The sequence below is a fragment of the Stegodyphus dumicola genome, chromosome 7, assembly GCF_044657685.1.
Source record: "Stegodyphus dumicola isolate Sdum_Otavi_A_Nest chromosome 7, ASM4465768v1".
NCBI classification, from domain to species: domain Eukaryota; kingdom Metazoa; phylum Arthropoda; class Arachnida; order Araneae; family Eresidae; genus Stegodyphus; species Stegodyphus dumicola.
In genome coordinates, this window is record NC_140774.1 from 15959592 (window position 1) to 15979032 (window position 19441).

General features: G+C 35.4%; 1 protein-coding gene across 3 annotated transcripts in view; it reads right to left on the reverse strand.

Moving 5' to 3' along the window:
* LOC118184145 (protocadherin Fat 4-like) overlaps positions 1-19441 on the reverse strand; it is a 517728-nt gene that overhangs the window by 251535 nt on the left and 246752 nt on the right. For all 3 annotated transcript variants that reach the window (XM_085819903.1, XM_085819902.1, XM_085819904.1), the window contains exons 9-11: positions 17023-17154; positions 13255-13354; positions 12153-12262 (exon numbers count right to left, since the gene is read on the reverse strand). In XM_085819903.1, the coding sequence (XP_085676029.1) occupies positions 12153-12262; positions 13255-13354; positions 17023-17154 (342 nt within the window). The remainder of the gene's footprint in view (positions 1-12152; positions 12263-13254; positions 13355-17022; positions 17155-19441) is intronic.

The window sequence follows — 19441 nt, forward strand, 5'->3', positions numbered from 1 at the left end:
ATTGGGGATTAGGGAACCCAATTGGTTAATTCTGGTGGTGAAGAATCATCATCCACTGCCTTTTAGTTCGGGCGCGACTATGTTTTGAATCATTAGGATTTTTTGAAGCAGAAAACATGAAGAATGTGCAATGCCCTCGCCGGCACTCGAATCTGGACATCTCGCATACGTGGCGAGTGTGCTACCGTTACTCCACGAAGGCATGCAGAAAGGGGGGGGCAAAATAACTTATAATATGAATTCGTTCAGCCAATTGAAATGAAATTTAAATATTGCTCCTTGAAGGTATGCGTTCGAGATTGTGATTTAAAATAACACAGCTCTCACGGTTACAGTTACAGGGAAAAACTTTTGAAAATTTCAAATGGCAAAACCCGCTTTTTTCTTGCGAAAATTTATCAGTGCATTCAAAAACCATAAATGGCATTGTAGCTATGCATGTATGTCGAAAATTGCCGGCATAAAACATTTGCAAAGAAGAACATTAAAGAACCAATGACAACGCAAGAGAGGAGAGGGGGGTATCTTTAAAATTTTTACTGAAATTAAAAGTTTTCAACGTGCCCACCTTCGCGGACGATAACGCGGACTTTTGCGATCGAGTTTCGCGGATGACGGAGATTGTTAACAACACTGACGAATGTAACATGGCAGGAAGAAATTATATAATTTCGCATTTTTTTGTATTTTTCAAGTCTGATAAATCTTGTGGATTTGACAATTACACCTTAGATTTCAGATAATCCAGAGCCAGAAATCCGTTGGAGTGAGGTCGGTGGACCGCAGTGCCCACGAAACTACAAAGTTAGGGTAGACGACTCTAATTTGAAACGTTGTACACGTTGAAAACATTAAATCCAATAAAAGTTTTTTCCCTTCTCCGCTCTTCGTTGGTCCTCACTTCTCCGTTACAATGTTCCTCTTTGGAAATGTTTCGTCATATTATATTTCATTATTTATGCCAGCGTCGATGCGCTGATCAATTTGAGAAAGGAAAAAAGTGGGTGTTCTCATTCGAAAGTATCGAAATTTTTTCACTGTAACCCCAACCGTGAAAGGTCTCGTTTTAAATATCCGTATAATATCCCAATCTAATCAAATAACAATACCTGCAATTTCATTCCGATTGGTTTAGCGGATGTGCCCCTAGAAGTTCATATATCGGCGAAGTTTTTTTTGTGAACACCCTGTATTTAAACCGCCTTTCGTCCAATAATTTACAAGCAAAAAAATAATCAAAACCTAACCAGTTTAATGTTTGAATATCGTACTCTTTCTTTCTAGATTTAGCATTTAAATCTGTGTTCTCACTTTTTAAACAAAACATGTAAGAAAAGATGTCCTAAAATGTCAGCTCTCGTCAAACCTCATACTGTAAGTTTGCCACAGCACATCAATACAATTTTGTTACGCGAAGTTGAAAAAGTATTCAACCCAAGCAATTCTGATATAACAGATAAATAAGAAGAATTTAAAATTTTTTTTTTAAGTCCAATATCCATCAATAAAAGAACTGTTGAATGCAGCAACGCGTAAGTCACTGATTAAAGCTACCAGATTTTATCACACGTCAGTCAATGTTGTGGTTTCAATAAACAAAATCAATCCATAAGGGTGTGTCAAACGGCTCTTTCCAGTAGGTAGAACAGATGGCCGTTTAACTTGTTTAACTGGAACTAAAAACCGCAACTCCTTCTTGAGACCTTTTGATAATATGTTTTGGATAATCACATATTAAAGGAATTATTTCACAATTGTATATTTCAGCAAATTTCGCTGTGATTTATCTGAGCGTTGTGATCATGAGGATTGGATGCAAAGCATTTTATTATCTTGTAAGAGATCAGAGGAAAAACTCATTAACTTGCGCAATTTTGAAATATTCTTTAATTCATGTTTATTAATTTTTAGCTACAAATAATTAATTATGCATTAGTGAAATTAACATTCAAATGTAAGGTAAGAACAATTTCGCAATTTTACTAATGCAAGGCTTTAACCAAACTTTACATTTGCTACAACTGCTTCCGATTTTACTGTCATATTCCGTAAACAATGCTCAATAAACAGGTAAATTTGAATGAAAAATTCAGACGAATTTCGAAGAGTTGCCAAAATAAATGAAAAGAAGAGTCAAATGATAGTGATAATTCCAAAATTTCTAGAAAAAATAACAGCAATAAATACAAATGGTTCGTTCCCCCATTATTATGGCCCACCAGTGGAAGAGCGGTTCAGTCGCTGAACGCTGGTAATTCGGACCTGGGCTCAATTCCAGTCGAAAGGACTGGCTGCATGGGCTATTTCGTATTTTTGCCCATGTGCAAGGTGTATACGAGCCAGTTTCCCTTATAAAGTCTTCCACGATAGCATCGCTCAAGCGAGATAGCCCTCGCGTACTTTGCCCTAATTAATTACCAAAATCACTATTATTATGTCAATTTTCGTGTACTATATACATAAATAGGCCCACTAAATTTTAAGGATTTCACTTTTGGAAGACGCCAAAAAAAAAAAAAACTTCTCCGTCCCCAATTTGGGCTGTTGTAAAAAGTACTTTTCTTCTTTTGTCATTAATAAGTTTTAAAAATATTAATAAATAATTAGAATAAAAATAAAGTCGTTTGCGTAAATTTAAAAGAAACTTCGACCTTTTCTAAGAGTAGCTGATTTGTTTCAATTTATATAACTAAATTAATTTCATGAATCCATTGGTAATGGAGCAATGAAATTAATCTAGCTACATGAATTATTAATTTAGATATACATATGATTTTAATTTAGTTATATTAATTTAATTATATTTATTTATTTAATTTAGTTATATTCATGACTTAGTTACATGCATTATTAATTTAGTCATATTCCTGATGTTAATTTAGTTATATTCATAATTTAGTTATATGAATTAATAATTTAGTTACAGGAATTATTAATTTAGTTATATTCATGATGTCAATTTAGTTATATTAACTTAATTATATTCACTTAGCTAATTTAGTTACATTCAAAATTTTTAGTTATATGAATTTATAAGGTATTTCTCCCGCTTTCCTAGCGTGTCTTCGTGGTGTAGTGGTCTGCACGCTGGGCTGGTATTCCAGAGGTCCGTGGTTCGATTCCCGGCGAAGGCGTTTGCTCATTTTTCACTTTGCCTGCTTCCAAATTACCTAATGTCTCTATAAGTTATTAATTTAGTTACATTAATGATGAGTCCGGTGGTCTTAGAAAGTTAGACAAGTATTTAATTTAAATCAAATTGGATTTAAGTTTATAAATTAGATAAATGTCATTTCTCTTACCGCTTCATATACTACAAATGCTTCAGTAACCATGTATGATTCTCTGAAAAATCAGATTTATCCTTTCTTAAAAATCTAACACGCTTTTTTTTTTTCGTATCGTGTTACGTATGTCACATATGACGGTGCATACATTTAAGCATTTGTACGAAAAACCTTTATTTAAATTTCAAGTTATAACAAAGCTGTTGCAGCCAACTCGTATTAGCAAACTCGTGTTACATTTACAATTTACTTCAGTATTTGAAACAACAAGGAAATCGCATCCAAATGCATAAATATATTTAGTAAGCACGTCTTTAAATAATCTAATTTAAGATCTGAAATTCTTAAAATCCTCTTTGATTCGCTGTCAGAAAAAAAGCAGATTTAATCTCATTTTCAAAGCTAAATTCGGCATCTAATATAATACAGCCGTGTGAAACTTGGCACACTCTTTTCGTACCTTCGAGCTGTTTATGAGTTTATGACCGCGTTTCGCAGTTTTCTGATATTCGCAATTGTTGGCTTTAAAAGATAAATAATTTCTTTCTTTCGAGAACTAAAATTAGTTTCCCAGATTCTTTCATAGAAATTCAAGTTTTATGAAAGTAATTTAGCAGTTTAAAATTTAGAAAATGCGTTTATCGTTTGAATAGACCTAGTTTCTGCGAGAGATAGCATTCAGAGAAATTCGCTTTTATTTGACTTACGAGCATGTTCTAACATTTGCAGCAAAAGAAATGTTAGGAAATTGAATGAACAAATTACAAAGCCAGTGAACCGTATCTGTTTCACTTCACCTTCTGAACATTAACAACCTCCTGAAATTTATTTATTTCTCTAATTTTATATTTATTTTATTGAAATATTATTTTAATTGATTTTAGGCTCTTAATTTTAAATTCTTTTATTTTCTCTACTTATTAGCCCAAAGCCGCAATTTGCGGAGAAGGGCTCTTAATTTCGTTTTGGCATTTGGCGTCTTACACTATATAAAACGGCGTTTCACCTTTCAAGTTGTAGCCACTAAATATTAGAGCCCTGCATTATATTTAAAGAAATTAAATGATAAAAGAATCTACATATATATATGTACATGTCTCGCATTGTCTAAAAACAACAGCACCTAGAGACATCCAAATTTGAATAACGTAGTCCTCCATTCGAATATGGGCGTCTGGAAGCCCAAATTCGTAATCTGTAATGTGTTTGATTATCTATTTCCTATTTGATAAACGTTAACGAATTTTTGATTAACAAACTCAACGATTTCAAAGCGAACAATGCTGTAACACTGTACCGGGGGGGGACATTTTTATCTCCAGCGCGAGAGACAGTGTATCGGAAAATTTAAAGATATGCTCTTTTTAAACATTTTGTGATGTTGCTGTTGAAATGAATTTTACGGTTTAAGAACGAAAAACATGATATTTAGTAAATAAAGGTAGCACACGAAACGTTAAAAAAAAACCTCCCCTTTGGGCGTAATATAAAATTTGAAAACTTTTAGAATTTTTTTTTTTTTTTTTTTTTAAATGTTTAGAGTAAGATATTGAAATTTTATGTAAGTATCTACGCACTAAGATTTGCATAGTTACATTAATTGTAAACGTTACGCTGATTATATCATGTACTTAGGATAGCAGGTTTATTAGGCCCACCAGCGGCCGAGCGGTAACGTCGCTGAACACTGGTAGTTCGGTCCGAGGTTCGAATCCCACGAACGTGCTGGCTGCATGGGTGTTTTCGTGGTTTTCCCCTTGTTTAACGTGTATACGAGCCAGTTTTCCTTAAAAAGTCCTCCACGAAGGCATCCCTCCCTTAAGGCAGATAGCCCTCGAGTGCTTTGCCATAAATTAGTAAACCAAAACACTAAACCAAGCAGGTTTATTAAGGCGAGATAATTTCCTCCGTTCATTTCTTCGCGAATATCAGATTTTTCCATGGACGTCAAACAAATCCGCGAATTTCAGACTTTTTCTACATTATTAATTTTTTTATTTCTGCTATAATTCTTTGATTACATTTTCTATTTAAATAATTTTTAACTGTTAGAAATATATTTGTGTCTAGAATTTCATTCGCTATAAATATGAGTAAAGTGCATAATCTAATATTAATTAACTCCGCCTAGGTCGCTATTTCGTTTCTCGTAAATTTCTTCCCTTCTACGTGTTACAATAAATCTTCTAAGCAAAATCTGTAGCGCGCATTCGAGGGCGCGAATGCTTTTGCGAATTTTTAGGCAGCACCTCGGATTTTTCCTTTTTCTAACTTATGACACAGTTGCGTTATTTATATTTATATTATTTATAATAAATACGCAATTGAAAATCCAGATTTTTTGAAGATTGGATGATCGATTCAGATTTCTAAGTTTCCCTGGTTCTCAGAATATACTTTCGAAGCTCAATTTTAAGTTGTTGTCATTAACCTCACTTGTCTGACAGATCTTGCACGATATCCATCGTGGCAAGGCGGCCCACCAATGACCGAGCGGTAAAGTCGCTGAACACTGATAGTTCGGTCCGGATTTGCATCCCGGCGAACGGGGTGGCTGCATGAACGTTTTCGTAGTTTTCCCCATATTAACATGTATACAAGGCAGTTTTCATTAAAAAGTTCTCCACGAAGGCATCCCTTCCCTTAGGCAGACAGCCCACGAGTGCTTTGCCATAATAAAGCAAACCAGCCCAAACCCTCAAGACAAGGACTCAAGTGCGCCTGTCGTTAGCCTTGACCCCCATATGGGTGACCGACCGACTTTACATCTATTCAGCGCTCAGTTTTAAGACAGAGCACTTCGGGGAAAGGATCCGAACGTCTCCCACCCATCTTTCCTTCTCGCACAACCTCTCAAGAAGACATCCGGCCCACTGAATATTTACAGTGCCCCCCATGCCGCACATGCACCATACATTTACAAACATCCATGCATTCTCCAAGAATCGAACCCGGGCCCTTCGGTACGAAAGTCGGAGTCACTAACCACTATTCCGGTTAGCCGGGCCAGTTTCTAAGTTAAAATAAAGGAGAGATAAGGAGGTAATAATGAACGTTCGTTCGTTAGCAAATAAAATGTGGCATTTGAAAAATTAAAACTCTTGAAGTTAAGTAAATGAGCATTTCACAAAGACGTAAAAATATTTACACCACATGAAAATATGCGTATAACATTTAAAACTATGGTGAAACATAAATTTTTAAACTTATAAATACTTCTGTGTTGTAACACAAAAATATTTAAAATAAATTATTTTGTTAACCTTTCAGAAGGATAAACAGAGCAAGTTAAATCATTAAAGCATCCGAGTCCCTTTTCAAAATCAGTACTCGAAATCGTCTCGATTGAAGAAAGAAGGAAAGGGGGCGATTCAAAAAGAAACGATGATGTCACTTTAACACATGATTATTTTTAACCAGCAAATTCTTTGACACATGTTTTTGATAAAAATTTCTCTGAGAATCTCAAATTATTTTACTTCAGATTGATCGTGAAAGTAGTTCTCTGAGTCATAGGTAATTAATCAAAACACCGAGCTCTGTCAAAACAGAAACCGGAAAGATTTGACAACAACCATCATATCTAAGGTTTAAATGATTCAATTTTTTTTTAAATCCTCTAGACATATCGATCATAGTTTAACTAGAAGGTCAAAAACAGATCAAAATTTCCATATTTCTTTGCTTCTGGTAGGCACCTCTAATACTAAAGAGATATCGCTAAGGTGTCCTTTTAGATAAATTATACGGGAATTTAGGTTACAGCTGAAAGTGAAATATTTGAAGAATTACCGATCATGTTGTGAGTACCTATTATTAAGAAAGCTGGTAAAAGCGCCCAAATATTGATGTCAAGTTGTGTCAAGTGCGGTAAGTGTTGTTTGCGGTGACCTCTGGCGCTTTCAGAATGAAGAATGATGTCACTCAAGGTAAGGAAGAGGTATAAATCAAAATCGCTATTAAATCGATTTTTGTAGTATCATTGAATAAATTTATTCCGATTTATGCTGTTTTAGCCTCTTCAAGTTCTTAAGATGTTTTTGAATGACAGTTTAAGCACGCAAGAAAGAAAACAGTAAAGCAATCAGGAATGCGTCATACAGATAGCTTTAAAAATGAGTTAAGCGGGATTCCACGCAAATCTTATAAAAAATATGTACACTGCGAAAAAAAAGGGGGAACACTTCTAGTATATCTCTCGTTCTAGAAAAAAAATCTCGGCCATTTGACGAAATGCAAATTGCGTTTTTCATGTTTCGAAAGCGCGACTTAGGATATATATTAAATTTATATATAGCATTGTTCTAATACAGGTATTCTGACGCAAAATCGGACTTTTTCTGAAATGACATGCCCAATTTTTTTCCATATTTCGATTCTACGACTCACATTATGCCTGAATATTAAATTTTGTAACATTTGGTGCGAAATTTATGGAGAAATTCAAAAATTTACGTTGGCGCATTTTCTTCAGTTTACACCAAGAATAATTCTATTGGCGAACTTCTCAATTTATCGCAAACTATTTTCCTTTCCTTTTTACTTCCTTGTACGAAATAAAAAGGATAGAATTGTAATCGCGAAAAGTTTCAGGCAGCATATTTCAACTAAAATGTCCATTTTGACCACTATCGAATGCAATTTAACGATATTTTTGCGTGATATCTGTTCGTAAAGGCAGAGTAAAACCCTCGTTTCCTCCAAAAAAATTATAAAACGGCTTTAAAATGAATTCTGAAAAGAATTTTTCGTGGTGTCTGTACGTACGTATGTATCTCGCCTAACTCAAAAACGAGTAGCCTCAGAACGTTGAAATTTTGTATATAGAACTGCTATAACATGTAGATGTGCACCTAGTATTTTGGTTGCAATTGGCCTCACCAAACGTCTATAAATATACTTATATATATATCCACTTTGTTACCCGGCTCAGTGATCTCAGTTTCTTTACTCTTATATGTTTGTAAATTGTGCATTTTTTGCTTTAAAAATGATTGAATTAGGTTGTTGTTATCTTTCAGTTAAGGTTTTCATGCCTTTAGGAAATTTGCAAGCAATATTTGTAGAATTATCAACAATTTAAAAGCTGTTTAGGTGCGGTTAAGCCTAATTTTTAAATAGCATGGCAGAAATGTTTGTTTACATTTGAAACAGTAGAATAGTAGATTTATTGTCAATCTAGAGAAACTTAGCTTCGCAACAACAAAGATAACGCCTTCATTTATTATTGCGAATTAAATCATGCTTAATCCTTTCTGGAATTGTTTCGAGGAAATAAGTGTTTCAGATTTACTTTGTAATTTTGAATACAGATATTTTGACTTTTTACGTATTTTTGCTTTGTCGCGAAGTGAGAACTAAATTAATTGAATGAGAAATACTGAATTGTCTGTGAAAAAGGTGCTTCATTTTTGTTTTGTTTGCTTAATTTCTTTTTATACATCGTTCTAGATATATTAGAGTATCTGAATAGAACATGTGGCAAAGATTAGATAATTCTTCAAATTATATACATTTTGTGCATTCTGAGTTAATTTCGAATAAAAAACGAATTTTTTGCAGGTGTGCCTAGAGATACATCTACTTAAAGATGATGTTAAAAACTTTATAGGGTATAATTCAAAAATTTTTTTAGAAACATTTATAAAAATTATTTTAAAATAAATTATAAAAAATCGGTGAATTTTATTTGGCTAAACTAAATTTCGAATCATGAAAGGAAGAATAAAATATGTCTAATAAAAAAAGAGAGTTTAATAAATATATACAAAATTCAATTAACATTGAGGAGCTAAAATTTTGAGAGCTAATTTTTTAAAAACTACTTGTGCGAGTTTTACAGAACTTGGCAGTTTGGCATAATTTGAGTCTAGAATTGAAATATAGAAACAAATTGGCATGTCATTTTCAGAAAAAGTCCTATTTTGTGTAAAAATATCTATATTAGATTGGATTGGATTATTTAATTATGGCAAAGCACACGAGGGCTATCTGCTTAAAGGGAGGGATGCCTTCGTGGAGGACTTTCTAAGGGAAACTGGCTCGTATACACGTTACACATGGGGAAAACCACGAAAACGCCTATGCAGCCAGCCCGTTCGCGGGATTCGAACCTCGGACCAAACTACCAGTGTTCAGCGTCTTTACCGCTCGGCCGCTCGTGGGCACCTATATTAGAACAATGCTATATATAAATCTAATACATATTGTAAGTCGGGACATGAAAAACGAAATTCGAATTTCTTCAAGCGTACGAGTAGAACGGGGGATATAGAACTGCCCCCCCCTTTTTTTTTTCGCAGTGTACATAATGGAAAATTAATTTTTAGTTGTGCTAATAAGTTTAAACAAATCCAACTCAATATTTATTTTTACAATGTTTTTTAAGTGTTTTCATTGTTTAATGTACTTTTTCTTTACGCGGAGGGGGGGGCTGAAAATTTAGTATATACTGTAAGTTACAGTGGCGGAAACGGTTACAAGTAGTTTTTCCCCCCTCCAAAAATAATTTTATCAGAGAGACATGGTTTCACTAAAGCAAAGCTGAATTATTCTTACACCTAAACACTAAAGAGCCAAAAAACATTCTCCATCTGAAAATTAGCTAACATATCAATTAGTTTCAGCAACAAAAATTTCTACTCCTTTTATCAATTTTTATTTTCTTGAACTGCATTTAGGTCCTTCAGCGCTCGAGGTCTAAAATCATTGAGCACTCATAGTCCCAACCTGGGTTCGAATCCAGACGAGCAGGCTGGCTGCTTCCGAATCCAACTTCAGCAACGAAGTTAATTAAATGAAACTAAATCAACCCATGTGTCCAAATCTTAGGGAAGAATAATGGGCAGGTCAACCCCGATTTATGCCCTAGGAATATTTGTTCACAGTTTTGTGAAAGGTTAAGACAAAAACGAATCCTAATTATTTGTTTTCCGACAACAATAGCGGAGAAAGGTAACGTGGTTAGTGAAGACGTTCAAATCACGAAATACCGATGCCAATGTCTAAAATAATAGTAATCATGACGAAGTATTCAAAAAGGTAACAGCTCCCCTTTTTTTACAGTAGACCTTAACCGGGTCAATCACTAACTGAAGAGGTAGACAGTGAAAGTCACCATTGTGTTTGGGTATCGGTAAATGGTAGAATAAGACTGTGATCTCTTTCGAAAGCAAGTGTTATGGTTTGGCCTAAATAGCAAAATCAAACATAATAGATGGATCGCACATTCTTTGATTTATTAGGATTCAGAAGACGTGAAACCGTTGAAAAAATAACTGGAAAAAGTACCGTATATTCCTTCGTATAACGCACAATTTTAATGCAAAAAATTAGATCGAAATTTACGACTGCGAGTTCTAAGCCGGATATAAAAATGATAGAGAAATAGAGAAAATAGGGAAAAAATGAAATAGGGGAAATAGGGAAAAGATGAGCTTGCAAAAATTAGACATACGCGTACTTCGTACTCACAGTAACAACAAATACTTGCGATAAGGAGGAACTTAAGGATAATTTAACAATAAATCTTTATTACACATGCAAAGAAAAGACGCCGGGACTTAAGTTTTGCTAAAAAACTAAATGTTACATAAACATTTTGGGTATAAGAATTTTTATAACCTCAAAGATTTCGAGTCAAAACTAAACCTGGAGGTACTTAGCCTCACTTGAAAGAAATCATTAAGACGAATTTTAAATTTGTATACCTCAAAAAAGACTCCAATTCCTTTTTACATATATTCTCTTCATGTAACCTATTCACTCTTGAGTTTCTTTATTTATTTTTCTAAATTTATTCAATGCTTCTGCATTTCTATGATGCATTTCTGAAATTGCTAAGCACTTACTAAGCATATTATTTCTCGTCGCCGATAAATTTGTCACTTTCACTTAAAAGTTCTTTTTCAGTTTAGACTTCTATCTTTATATTATTTTTAGCCCAAAGGGGACGTTAGCCCAGAAGGGCTATTAGTCTCGAAGCGGCATTTTGCGTCGAATCAATATAAGCGGCTGTACTATTTTTCAAATTGTTACCACCAGATATTATCGCGAAGTATTATTTTTAAAGGAGTTAAAATAATGAAGAATCTCACTGTGAAGAGACAACAATACCTAGAGCTATCAAATTTTGAATAACATAGACCTGCACCCGAAGATGGGCACTAGGAAGCCCGGATCTTGAATATCCAATTTCTTTTATTATCTATTTCATATTAAAACTTTAACGAATTTTTGTTTAAGAATCTCAACGGTTTCAAAGCGAGCAGTGGCAACAGTGTACGGAATAAAATATTTTTATCTCCAGCGCACAAGAGACTATCTATCGAAAGTTTTAATGGTATGCTGTTTTTAAATATTTTCAGCCCAAACGGACGTTAGCGCAAATATTCTCGAAACATGTATGTATGTGTAAATGAAATAAATGCCTCTTTGAGCAATATAAAATATGAAACTTTCAGATTTTTTTATTGTTTTTTAAATAAAATTAAATTCTCACGGTTAGTTTCAATATACTTGTATAAACTTAAACAAATAGTACAGAGGAAGTTTCTTCATAGTCATTCTTTGAAAAATGGACGATTATTATTATTATTATTATTTACGTGTTTCGCTCTAAAGCACTATACGGAAGGGAGGGATGCTTTCGTGGAGGACTTTCTAAAGGAAATTGGTTCGTATTAATACATTACACATGGGGAAAACCTCGAAAACGCCTATGCAGCCAACCTGATAGCAGGATTCGAACCTCGGACTGAACTAGCAGGGACTTATCGCTCGCCGTTGGTGGGCCATGAAATGAACGATTAATATAGATATTAAGTATACTTATTATGATTAAGTATGAATATTTTGACTTCATACCTGAATATGTAGTGTCAGTATCGGGCTCTTCAGGGCTTCTCGGTCTACTTCTTTGACAAGATACAGATCTGCCATCTGATCATGCATTTCAAACAGTCCTTTTTCATTACCTACAGAGTGAAAATAAATGTAGTTAGGGGGCATCTTTTACAAAATAAGCATGAATAATGATAGGTTAATAACATATAATTTTCTTTTCATACTTTTACGAAATGTACAGGCGCGGTGGGATAGCTTCCCCGCAAAGCAGTTTTAGGGTTGCCATAAAATGGCAAAGGAAAGCAGAGTTGCCACATTTGGCGAGAAATCGCCCATTTGGCGACAAAATTGGCGATATGCCATGGACAGATGGAGAACCTTTTAGAACGAATTCTTACCGGTTTAGCCCAGAATGTTCTCGAAAAAAGCCGAAAGCTATATAAAACCTGCTGGTCCGCAGTCAGTCAGTTAGTATCGAGTGTGTACCTCGTCGAGAGGGCGAGTCAGTGTGTATCATCTAGTTAGTCCGTGCGGAGACGATCGAGTTGACAGCCGGCCGGCGAGTGCCGAGTGGGTCGTCGAATGCATCGAAAGAGTCTCGTAGAGTATCGCGGTTAGTGCATCGTCGAGAAAGCGTGTTGAGCTCCGGGAACGACTGAACCGAAGAGTCGAGAGCTGTGCTGTGTGTTTCGTCAAATGCATCGCAAGCTGTAGCGTGGAGAGTCTCTAGAGTACGTGGAGTTACGAGAACGACCGAGCAGTGTCGGGAGCTGAACTCTGTTGCTTTGTAGTGAAGCTGTCTCCACCGTTATTGCCTGACAGTATGAAGGCTATGTCGCTGATTGTTCCAGCGAGTGTAAAGTAGATCTTCGACGACTGTATAACGTGATTTTGGAGCTGTCCTGATTAATATTTCGTTTTCGCGTTTCGATATTTCATCATTATTCACTTCAAATCCACACGAACCCCGTACGAACGTGAAGGAAGAAAATAACGTAACAACTGGTGTCAGGAAGAGAAAACGCAACAATACACTTAGTACTATCTTACAAGAATTTCGCGATGCAAGAAGTTAAGATTTGTGCGCAGGAACATCATAAAATACAGGAAAATAATTACTTACCATGCACTATCGAATATTTCAGCGGGGCGTTGACTCCAACATCTTGATCATATGCATGGATCGGGGGATCCAAAGACAATTTTACTCTAATCCTCGCTCCCTGAAAATAAAATAAAGAATTATAAATAGTGGAAGAAAACTAAAGCAAAGACAAAAAGAAGTTTCTGTTAACAATATCCTTCGACGAGCATATCAGTCATACATTTAAACAATTGGAATCGGGGATCATCAATCTTTTGCGTCCCCTGCACTTGTTTCCCTTCTCATTATCAACAGAACAGTTAATCAAAGGGGGAAACACACTGTCGTGAATGGGTGTGTGCGATCTTTTGTCTCTGTTCGTTCGTGCCAAAGATTTTTTAAAAAAAATCTATTCAAATTTCTTTTTTTAAACGAATAATCGAAGGTGGTTAACTATTAAAAAATTGTGATCGATAAATGAATTTTTTTTTTCTGAGGAAGATCATATAAAGGAAAATTTAAACAAAAAAATTCGGCGTTAGAGTTTATGATATAAATGAGATTAAAGCTTTCCTAGACATAGTGAAAGACGTGATGATATTTTTGTTGCTGTCACTGAAATGCTTCAGAAATTTAATTAATACGTTAAACTAATTCAAGTTAGGTGTTAAAATGTTAATAGGGTGTAAAGAAATCAAGCAAGGCCAAATCAATTTTGAAAACGTATTCGAGTGAAATATTTTCAATATATCTCTTGAAATAACCATCATTCGCATCTAAGCAGCGATTTTAGCATTTGCATATTAATAATTAGGTTTTCTGGAGAAATAAAATGTGAAGAACGGTAAACTTGAAACGAAGGTGAGCATAAAAAATGGGAAATGAGCCAAAAAAAAAGTGAGGTGTAAAACGTAAAACGAAGAAAATGTCAAATGTGAAAACGATTCCTGGAAAAACAAACGTTCAAACAATGGTTCTTTCTACGGCTAAACAAATCTAATACCAATTACGACAGCAAATACGGACTAATGCTAGAATTCTGTATATCCCTCCTCACTTAACCCTCTGCGGCACAGTGTGTCCGGTCTGGACACGTCTAAAAATTTCCTTCTGTAGGCACAGAAAAATTGAATGAAAAAGGATTTATAGGTTACTCTGAACCTTCTTTATTTATAGTAGACGGCAGCTCAACACAAACCAGTCCATATATTTTAGCCATGTTTAGTTTTTTTAAGACCCTCATTTTTCAAAGAAATCTTCCAGATTTTTTTAGGATATAAAAGGAATTGTTTGAAAAGAAATTGCTATGTTATTTTTTTTGGCTGTATGCTAATCTCCTTATTCTATATTAGTTTTAAATTATTACCTTGAAATCTTGCCTAAAATTAAACGGCGAAGACTAGGTGTGCCCAGACCGGGTTCACCGATAATCTAGGACAATTGAGAGTCTGTATTCTTTGTTTCTCCGCATCTCATCGGTCATTTCCTTGACAACAATGCTCGTTTCAGCACTCTTTTCGAAGCTCTATTCAATCAGTGTGCCCACTTTGGGCACACCCACAGAATGAAAACGATAAGTGCTATCTTCACAAAATTTTACTTGTGTACTCCTCTAGGCCTAATTAGACTGCCTACCTTTTTTTTTTATCAAAACTTCGACTTTAAAAGGTAGCGTGCCGGAAAGGGTTAAAGTGAGATTTTAGACAAGCAAGAGAGACCAAATCTATGTGGGTGACAGTTATCGTTCACCACAGTTTTAGTTCGATCGCCACTGTAGAGGCTTAATGTTTTAGGTGCAGAAAACGTGAAAGATAAATTGTACCTTCTCCAGGATTCGAAATCACGGATCTTCTAGTTGCCAGCTCGACGTACTAACAATCACACTCCGACATCACGTACGAGGGATTGTGATAATTACGTATACATTTAACTTTATAAATGACATGCTGAATGGAAACTTTGTAAATAAATATGAATATCAACTTGTGCAATTCAGCTTGAATAGCATGTACGGTCATCCCAGTTAACGAAAGCTCAATTTTTGAGTACATCATATCACGAGTGGCCAGCCTCATTATGATGACCTTAAATTTTTAAAACCAAAGTGGACAAGGAAAGTTAAGCATGTAATTTTGATAAATATTTTCAATATGATGGGAGTCGAGCAGCGAGAATTCACTTCTCCCAAATTAGACAATAAATGCTTTTCAGTGTAATATTTTGAGAGAATGTTTGTCGTAAGATACAGCAGCAGGTCCACGAGGAGATTCCAGCACGAAGGACATGCTTTAAGCAAAACACGTTTTATTATGTTTAGTACAGCAGAAATCAACAAATAAGAACAAAAACAAACAACGATCGTCATTAAAGAAGGTGTTCTAAATTATGACCCCGGAACCGTGATGCAGGTCTTACTTCTCCGACGCATCGAAGATCACATGGAAGATGCATGACGCACAGTTCCTGCATCACGGTCGGGTCGTAATTTCGAGCACCTTCTTTGATGACGATCGTTTTCTCTTTATGTTGTTTTTTCTTTGTATTTGTTGTATTCGGAAACATGTTTTCTTAACCCTTTCGTGTAAATTTTTTCTTGACTTTTGTGTCGTCGCTATCCGCGTTTCCGACCATGCATGGCTATGTCATTGTCCATCGTCTAGGTATACTCTGTCTCTCCTGAAAGTTTGTCACCGCTGTACTGATACACCCTGTATATGGCAACAAGTGCAGACTGAGTAAAATTGCTAAACGTGGCTGGCATATTTTTCCAAAAATACGTTATCAATGGAAGGATGAGAACTCCCAGCAATAGCGCACCATAACAATTCTTGAAGACGTAACTTTTCTCATGGAAACGGGACTTGGAGAGATTTCTTACCATTTCTACCTACCGTATTTTACTTCCACTAACATGTTTGCTTGACAAACTGAAGTGAGATTTGAAAAGACGCTGTTTTGCTTCCATGTATTACATACAGGTTTAGTCACAGATCAGCACTCGTTTTGATTAAAAGACGTCCACCCATAACATTAAATGCTGAAAATTTTATCTAAATGCAGAATGGGACTGCTTTGGAAGGCATGGAGAATAAATTATATAAATTTTGTTCGATTTCTTTTCCAGCCCGTAGTTTTAATTATACTGATATGATTTAGAATTACATTTCCTGATAAATGCATTAGAAAATTTTGAAAATTTAAAGTGGAAATCTTGGTTTATAAGTGAAAAAATAAAATTTAATTATTTTTATTGAGAAATATTCAATATTAAGTCATTTTTATCAGAAATTTATAGTGTTAACATCAAGAAGAATTTTAGAAGAGTTCAATGACGTAAATAGTTTTTGAGTTGTATTAATGAATCGAAAATAATAATACTTCGGTATATTTTATACGTTACTCATACCTAGTGTAAATATTGATATGCAATCACTTGAAAACGCAATACGTACGTTTTAATTTTCGAATAAAATCATTTTGAAATATGATTTTAAATAAAGTTTGCTGTTTAAAAGAAAAGAATAATACTTTCTTTTAGGGGAAGGGGAATTAAAATCATAAAATTATTTAAAATAGTACATTAAGTACTAAAATCTAAAAAAGGAGGGATAGTTTAGAGGGAAAATTCACTTTAAGCTAAAAGATAAAAGACTGAAACCGAAATAAAATAATTAATGCATTCTGAATTAATGAGCTTAATAGAGGTTCTTAGGACCTAAATATTTGGCAAACGGTCAAAAACTGCTCAAAGCTACAAGAAATTTTATTTGTATATAAGAAATAAATTGAAAAATAAAAAACAATTACCGTTATAGCAGCAGCTTCCAAGACGTGAGTTTTATAGACTTCTTTGGTAAAAACAGGATTTTGGTCATCAGAATCTTTCAGTCGAATGGTCATAGTTGTGACGGAACTTCTGCTTTCTGGACTACCATGATCCTGAAAGGAAAAAGAAAGCAAATTTATATATATATTACCAATGGTTAGAGAGAGGGAAAAAAATGCGGTCACAAAAATATAAGTCTCAGTCCTTATTTTTTTCCTAGAAAAATGAGACTTTAATAAAGAATAATATATTTCCTTTGTTTATTCGCCCACCAGCGGGCGAGCGGTAAAGTCGCTGAACACTGGTAGTTCGATTCGAGGTTCGAATCCCGCGAACGGGCTGGCTGCATGGACGTTTTCAGGGTTATCCCCAGGTGTAACGTGTATACGAGCCAGTTTCCCTTAGAAAGTCCTCCACGAAGACATCCCTCCTTAGGCAGATAGCCCTCGAGGCTTTGCCAAAATTGCACACACACGCCTTTGTTTATTCTTAAATTTTATGCCACAGAAGTAACGTAGATCTTATGAATATTTTTCAACAAAGTGCTGTAACAAGCCTTGATTTGTCAGAAATATTCCAGTATTTGGACAATATATATTCTAAACTGAAGGCTTAGAGACGGTAATGATTTTTATAAAACCAGGTACAGCTTTCCCTTGTCTAATATCGTAAAAAAGACTTAGACAATGTATTAAAACTAGGCTTAGTACATAGGATGAGTTTTTGAATACTTCCGGAATCACTGTTTTACTGTGTTATTCCGGTATCATGTTATTTTTACATGCTGATTTAAGCAGGTAGAAGCTAGGCCAGCTAGGCTGCTGTAGTTACCAATCTCACTTGTTTGATAATGGTTTGTTAAATGAGTCTGTCGTTTGGAAGAGCCCTCAACCTATTGTATCGTATTGCCTATGTATATATACAAGTAGGTGATAGCCCGATATCAGCTAAGTTTCGCCGCCAATTTTGAGAGAGAACACTTTGGAGGGATGCGTCTGAGGGTCTCCCATCGCTGTTTTCCTACCGCCAACCTCTTGAGAGGGCTTGCTCGCCGCATATTTAGAGTGCTCCCATGCTGCACAGACATTATACATTTACTAACATCCATGCCATCTCCAGCATTCAAACGTACGGCAATCAGAGTCACTAACTACTATCCCGGTTGGGGGGGCCTCCATCGTAGTACCACGGGAGATAGAGGTATTGCTGAACCTAGCTTCCGCCCTAGTTTGAAAGGAGAACACGTGAAACTCTTCAAGGAATGGCTACCGACCCTTATTGACTTGAAAAAAAGACTTACAGTATTATTGTCATCCCTGCAGCAATCTTCTACTATCCGCTGCTCCTCACCGTAGGATAAAACGGTGGTTTCTTCCGACCGCACCGGTGGTTACTTAAAATTAGGCAAAGCAGCAACTTTGTGTTTGGTGTAGATTTTAAGTAAAACTCTATCAATTTCGAAAGCGGATATGTATAGGTCCAACTTCGTTAGGATCTGTATTTATTCATACTCCAATTAGGTAACGTTTCAATTAAAATCTACGCTGAACACAAAATTGCTATTTTGCCTACTTTTAAGTTTTGTTTTAGCGCGCTTCTCTTCTCTGTTGGTGGTTGAGTTTTTATAGCTTTTATTTACTTGAAAAGTGTACAACAGATAAACTTTGGGTTTGATCTTATTCCTGTTGCATTCATTAGTAATCTAGACCAGGGGTTCTCAACCAGGCAGAAATTCCCCCGTAGTGTGTGTGGGGGGAATTTTATACTTTCAGGGGGGAATGCAGTCAGCCTGACTCTGCTTGCTTCCTGCTGTGCCTTTAAAAATAATCTAAATCTAGAATAAATGTATGTATAGGAGGGAATGATGTTCTAGGAATGGTGAAAGGGGTGCATGGGGCAAAAGGGTTGAAAACCACTGGTCTAAACTTGAAATGCAAGGACACTATGACATCTGTAGCACAAGAAGTTAAATTTGTACATTGTTTTACCCATCAAATTAGGCTTTACTTTACACCGTTTTCCCGCGATACTACATGAAAAATTACTGAGTTTTATATCAAATTCTCACGCGAGAAATAAAAATTTATTATTATATGAAACATTCGTTCTCCGCAAATAAAATTTCAGTGATAATAATACCAACCTTCTAAAAGAACTCTCCATGTTACTGCATCGGCACAAAGTTAGGATTTCGGCAGTCATAACTTAAATTGAAATATCCCGTGGATTAATTATGGATTTTGTGACTACATCTCTTGTTGTTGATTAATGCTCACTTGTCTGACCTATCGTCAGCCCAAGCCCACGAAATTCCTCCTGGCAAGGAGCGCAACATACGCCTGTCGTTGGCCTTGAACACCTTACAGGTGACAGCTCAGTTTCGCCCCCAATTTTGATGGA